This window comes from Emydura macquarii, unplaced genomic scaffold (assembly GCF_026122565.2).
Source record: "Emydura macquarii macquarii isolate MOO-44397 ecotype Brisbane River unplaced genomic scaffold, CSIRO-AGI_Emac_v2 contig_2676, whole genome shotgun sequence".
NCBI classification, from domain to species: Eukaryota; Metazoa; Chordata; order Testudines; family Chelidae; genus Emydura; species Emydura macquarii.
The window spans coordinates 14,786,860-14,793,568 of NW_027132813.1; the positions used below are offsets into that span (position 1 = coordinate 14,786,860).

The following is a 6,709-nucleotide window of genomic DNA, read 5'->3' on the forward strand; positions in this document are numbered from 1 at the left end:
AAGCCTCTACCAGTACTCCAAATCCCTTCCAACAAGTAAGAGACTATGGGGAAATCAAACCCCAAGGAGGCCACTGGGTCAACATAGCTGGGAGGTTTAAAATAATATACTCCTTTTGAGAATGCTTCCATATTTTTAACAAAAGAGAAAATCCTGGAAGATTAAGTTCTGGGCTCTGCTAAACGCAAACACACATGAGCAGCACATCAGTAGCTATTAACATTTGGTAATGATGCAATCAGTGAAGGGGAGGCACGGAACTTAGCCACTTCTACACTAGTAACTCAATTATTCTGAAGACAAGGAGTCCACATGCACATAATCACTAGTAAATCAACTCCTTGTTCATAAAGCAAAAGCACGTCCTTGTCTCCAGCCCATTTATATGGGGGTTTTTTTCCATTAGACAAATACTCAGCAGAATGACAGTCTCTGTAATGCAATATTTTTGCAACAGACTTCATAGAAAGATAAGTCATACCAGTAAGTCCCTTAAAATTGATGTATAGGTAAGAACTTGTCTTCATGAGGGCGGGGGGTTGTTCTGTATAAAATTAGCATAACATTAATATGAAACAACTACCAAAAAGAAAAGGAATTGTAATTTTTCAGGGTTTTGTATATTTTTAGCCCACCTCCAAAGTTGATAGAACACTCAAAGTGATCACGTACTTTCAGAGGACCCAATCCATCTGTTTTTACTGATTCACTGACTGTAATGGGAGTTTTGGATGAATAAGGCATACAGAATTTGATCTGTATATGTTTACCACAAATAAGCCATCCAAATCCCTGAAAACCTGCCTTGTTAATTTTATGTATAATGAATGTCCCAGCTATGTCTGATTATTATTATTATTATTATATGCAATCTGTAACTGTACTGATATTACATTTCTGCAAATTAACAATGAAATGACTGCCATCTCTAAACTGAAATAAACATTGAGTTTAAATATCAGAACCTGTCTAATCAGCAATTTTATCACAGAGACAGAATTATCATCTAATATGACCCAATTTTAATAAAACCAGTACTTTGGAACTCAAAAGATAATTCTTTCTGGGCACAGAGTTTTCAAGAACTCTATCATCTGCTGTCTTTAGATTCCACATTCAATCTCCTTTTATAGATCTCTGTAAAACATCTCAATTACTGATTGCTAACTCCATTTAAGAATAGATTTGGACTTTAATTACCTAACCCATGCTGGAGCAAACACAAGATACAAAGAGACTGCTGCACAAACAAAAGCTCAGCTGCTTTTTGAGTTTTCAAAGCTTCTTGATATTATTTTCCTGCCACTAATTTTGCAATCTATTGTCTATATGGGTCTATTATTCTTTGACTCTGTGAATTTCCACATATATTCTGACTACAACTGTCTTTAACCTCAAGTGGACTGTCAAGCAGAAGCCAGATGCCCCCTTATTCCCTCAGTGCAAACTATCAGTAAACCTTAGCATAACTTTACTTTGAGCCTTAAACTAACAGCATGTGAAAAGATTAATATGAATAAATTCAAAACTAATCAGATCCCTTCTTTAAATGTTGACACAGTATTATTTATATCCCATAAATACCTTCTTGACTAAAATTCATCCCAGGAGATTGGCATCTTGCCAGTTCTATTCATATTTACTGTATTTATATAGTACAGTTGGCCAAGGATAATATTTAAGACAAAATATGCCTCAGGGTATATACAATATCTCTTATAGTTTTCCTTTTAAATCTCCTCATTGCTAAAAATATTTTGTCTGAACTTTATAAAATGCCCCACAAAGACCTATCAGCAATCTGTAATGATATATAGCTGACTATGAGTATAATTAGAGCATATTTGTAATACTTGGGCTGTAGTCAGTTACTGAATGCTAACAACGTTGTGGTAAAACTGAACCACTGATCTTTCCCATGCCTTCATCTCAGTAGCTTTTGACCTTCAATGCATTCATATTGATCTTCTTCTCCTTCCTCATCACTGTCCCAATGGGATCAGAAACTGCAGAGTTACGAAAATTACTCCATGAAGTCTAGAAAATAGTGTATATAGCAGCCAATGCTGCACTTTCAATTTGTTTGTTAAAAATATGGTGGAGCGATTCCTTCCTTTCTGTCTTTTTTGGAAAGGTTCACTCAATCCAGTATAACTAGAGAGCAGTGGAAAAACAGTTAACCTACTTACTATGATGTTAGCCACAGCACTTGCACAGCAGTAGTATTGGAACTGCTGCTAAATGGCCTTCCGATCCCAAACTTCTGATGCACTCTGTTGGTAGATACCTGCAGTCTACTTTATGTTGCCAAACCCCCTTCTGATGATATTTTAGTACTGTTCTGGCTTTTGACAATATTTTAAAAATAAATCCTCTGTAGACTTTGATGTCACACAACTCAGATATTTTAACATTCTGAAAAGTATGTGTCTGGGTATTATATTAGTAGCTCTTTGTGGATTTTCTTTGGGTGGAAAAGGGGGGAAATCTGTAGTCAGGATCAATGCACCTTGCCTTCAAAAATCCTCTGTTACAGGTTCATACCCATATGTCAAGGAGTTGCTACTACTCTCCATGGGCTTTGTTCGCAAATACTTGCTACCACGTTTAGGACATGAGGTATTGGGTCTCAAAACAAAGTTCTGACTTTCACCAAAATACCAGCAAGGATGGGGGAAGAGGGACAAGGACGGGGTGAGGGGGGTGTCAGTGAGTGTGCGGGTGTGTTTGGGGGAGGAGGGGGGGGTTTGAAAGAAAACTGCCACAGTTCTATGTTCCATCTCAATGTTATTGCTACAAATTACATTGAACCTTTTGGGCATATCCACTTGGCTCCAGCATACATAAAAAAATCTTCCTTCCCCGAGGGTAACAAGGGTGGAGTATATTTATCATAGCTGTTATTGTAATTACAATAATAAAGTGGCTTTGACTGCCAGGGTGTTCTGTACCTGATGGTGTCATTTAACAGTAAAAGGAGAAAAAGGAGAGAGTGGAAAAAGCTGCAGAGAGTGGGGTTCAGACACTTTGGCTGGTATCATGGGACTATCACATGCAAGACACAGCAAGCCCTACAGCTACAACTTGTTAAACTAAAAATAAATAAAAGAAAATGCAATTAGAAACTCTAGGATAAAGTTACCAAGATGGCTACATTATCTATTTAAGCAAGAGGTATGTACTTTTCATAAACAGACAGCAAATATATAGGGCATCAAGTAGAGGGTGGGGGAAGAGGGAGGGAAATGAAAAGATTAGGCACTAGAGTTTTGGATTCACTGCTAGTGAAGTTATTTTTTTTATTTCTGCTATTTAACCTTCCTTGGCCTTTTCCTTCTTTTTAAAGGAATTTTATGCTTTTTCTACACACCCAACACCACCACCAAAACAAAGAGGCACGTTATGATGATTTTTATTTATCATGAGTGGGATTTGATGAGATATCAGCATAGGACATTTATTCCTTTTTATTGTTCAAGATGAGATGCATCATCAATGTCATTTAAAAAATAGCAAAGGGCAGAAAAATGGGGGAGGGACTCCAAGAACTGACACCAAACAGAAGGGAGAACTTTTTTGTACCCAAAATTAAATTGGAAAGTTGGCTATTAAACTGAAAACAGGAGGGAGAGGTCTCTGTATCTGTCCTTTCTTAGGGTACCAGTTTAAGGAGGACCTTCAGAAGGATGTTCCGGGGACTGGAGAGTTGGCAGGGGGAGTGAAAGAAGCCTGTGTGATTCTTTTTTTATACCTTTTTAAACCACAGGGATAGATTCAGATACATTCAGTGAAACAAAAGCTATGGAAAGCTATTAGATCGTTTTAGAGGCTACACATGGGTAGGGGTGTTAGAATTTGGCGGTGTGTGTCGCAAAATAAAGGGTAATCATAGGAGGGGGAGGTTTGTTTGTTCAAGTCCTAGGGGGCACATACCGAGTTGTGTGATGAGTTTAGAGGGGTGGGGTGAGAAGAGATCAAACACAGCAGAACTGGAAGCAACCAACCCCTTCCCCCCACCTCCAAAAAAGCATGAAAAACTAAGAAGAGAGTGAAATGAACAGATAAGGGGGCTTAGGATCTATGGGGCTGGTATCAAGACGCTGGGCACCGCCAAGCCTGGAGGAGGAGGAATAAGAAGGTGGGGTGAAATCACACACACACACAGGACTTACTTTCGGGGTAAAACGGCAGCATGTCTATTTTGTAAACCTCTTTGGCATAATACTCCTCATCGCTTCTCTCCCTTTCGCAAGTGGAGGCTCTATGGTTAGCTTTCTCCTGCAGCAGGTCCCTGGTGCTGTTGTAGATGGAGATGACCTCCGGGGGTACCTCCTCGGGCTCGGGGTACTCTTCGGGAGGGCTGGTGAGCTTCAGTTTGCTCAGAATCTGTCCTCGGATCGCCTCGATCCTCTTGCGCATAAACTGATCCATGTCTAGGGTGCTGCAGGTAGACAAGCTGAGAGCCACGGTGGCCAGATCCAGGGTGAGCACCACGCTCAGGAGATAGCAATGCATCTTCGGGCGTGCACCCAGCGTCCCAAAAAGAGTGACTTGAAAAAGAAGTGGGTGCGGGGGGGTGCCAAGGAGGGGGAGCAGCGCGGTTGAAAATGCAATCGGGTGCCCAGGGAAAAGACAACAGGGGCTCAAGTGAGAAGTGCACCGGGCTCACGTGCGGGTTACAAAGAAAGCAAGTCGCTAGCTCTCTGCATCAACGCGCACGCTGGGCAAACCAGGTGCTACTGCGACCAGCCCCCGCGCGGCGCAAGTCCCGGGAGGAGAGCGGTTCCCTGGCGAGCGGGTGGCCGAGCCGGCGAATGAGCAGCGCTCCTTGCAGCAGGAGGGCGAGAGGCTGCTGTCAGCCGGGCGCTGGGCTCCGGACTTCTGCGCTCGGCTCCGGCAGCGCCACGCACGGCACGGCACGGGACTGGACGGGAGAGGGGCGCTGCGATGTCAGGGGCGGGCTGGCGGGGCGCACCGAGCGGCGCGGACTCAGCTGCCCCCGCGCGAGCTGCTGCGAGCCGCCCACGTGTGTGTGTGTGTGTGTGTGTGTGTGTGGGGGGGGGGGAGGAAGGGGGAGAGCCCGGGACGCCCCGGGGCTGGTGGAGGGGGAGGTGGGCTGCTCTTCGCGCCTTCCTCCCGCAGCGGGCAGCAAAAAGCGGCGGTGATCCAGCTGCCGCCGGCACCCCGGGGCTGCGTGCACCAACCAGCTCCCACCCCGCTCTCGCGGCACAGCTTCGCCGGCTCCCTCCCTTCCTCCAAAAAAAGCCAACCCAAGCCCCGGGCGACAAGCCGGCGCTGCTGCAGCCTCCTGTGGGTCGCGCGAGCCCAGCCGCTCGGGGGAGCGTCGCAAAGGTGCTGTGCCCCTTCCCGTGGCGCCTCTCCCCGCCTGCTCGCTTTCGGTGCTTGCCACGCGCGGACCGATCCGCAGGGCTCCCCGCTCCCGCGCGAGTGTATCTCCAGCCCCGTTATTCCCCCTCCTCCTCCTGCCTCCCTGCCGGACTCGCGCTCGGCCACTTTGCTCGTCGTCTCGCTGCGAGGGAAGCGCTGCCAGCAGATAGCAGCACGCTCTCCAGCCGCAGGGAGAGGGAGATTTATAAGGGCTCCCTGCACCACGTGTTTCGCTTCCCCATCAAGTGACGTGGTGAGTTTGCAGGGAAGAGAGGAGGCTTCCTCCGGTCTTTCCCTCACCCCGGCTCCTTGGTGGCTCCGTGCAGCAGGCAGGGGCCCCGGGCGCCAGCCATGGCCACGCGCTTAGAGGCGCCGCACCTCACCGGGGGGGGAGGCGAGCTGCAAAGCCAGAGCAACTCGGGCCAGGCTTGCCTCGGGTTGACTGGTTCTTGGGCCTCTTAACGGCGGGGAGCTAAATCACCTCCCTGGCACTCCAGTGGCAGCTGAAAAGGGGGTTAGGGGCAGGCCTGGGTGGGGCCCTTTGATATTTCTACTGGCACAGGCTGTGCACATGAGTAGGATTGTTGGATCATGAAGTAAATTTGGCCTATTGTTTTAATAGTCAGCAGAAGGCGTTCCGGCTTTGCTCCATCGAGCCTGTGCAGTTAACTTTGACTTCCACACCTATTCTGGGGCCTTCTCCTCCTCATCCTCCCTTTGAAGTGTTACCTGGTTATCATATTCAGGATAGTGATGATGATGATTCTCTCCTGCCTCCTCCTTAGTGTCCCACATTATCAGGCTGCTTCATCTCTACCAGTCTTACCCTAGCACAAGGATGTGTCCATTGTCATTTGGATGAGGCCAGTTAATTGCTCACTTCAGGAGTTCTTTAATTTCTGTGACTCTCAATTTGATCTCTCAATTAGTTCTTAGATCCACCACAAAAGACCACCATCTCCCAGCTGTTATATATACAAAAACCTCTTGGATTTACCTTGTCCATCCTGGTGCCAATGCATGATCATTCCCTCTTTGTACATAGAGAATTGCTAGTGGTTTGACCTAGTGCATTCCACTCATACTGCATTCTGGCCCTTCTCTTGAGAAATTATTCTACAGTCAAATAAATCTCATTCTTAACTTCATCCCCTAAATCTTTTCTTTTTCTGTCACAGTCCATTTATCACATCTGTACATCAGTGTGAACTCCATGAAATGATCAAGTAGCCTTTGTTCCTTTAACACCAGTCATTCTATCCCTAAATTCCCTTAAGTATTAAGATGTCGTAATTTTTCACTCAATGAGAATCACTTGGGA

At 45.8% G+C, this 6,709-nt stretch overlaps 1 protein-coding gene across 1 annotated transcript in view; it reads right to left on the reverse strand.

Moving 5' to 3' along the window:
• Positions 1-4,988, reverse strand: part of TGFB2 (transforming growth factor beta 2) — a 69,654-nt gene extending 64,666 nt beyond the window's left edge. The window contains exon 1 of the mRNA XM_067564944.1: positions 4,173-4,988. Coding sequence (XP_067421045.1) covers positions 4,173-4,515 — 343 coding nt within the window. The 5' untranslated portion in view covers positions 4,516-4,988. The remainder of the gene's footprint in view (positions 1-4,172) is intronic.
• Between the last annotated feature and the right edge of the window lie 1,721 nt (positions 4,989-6,709).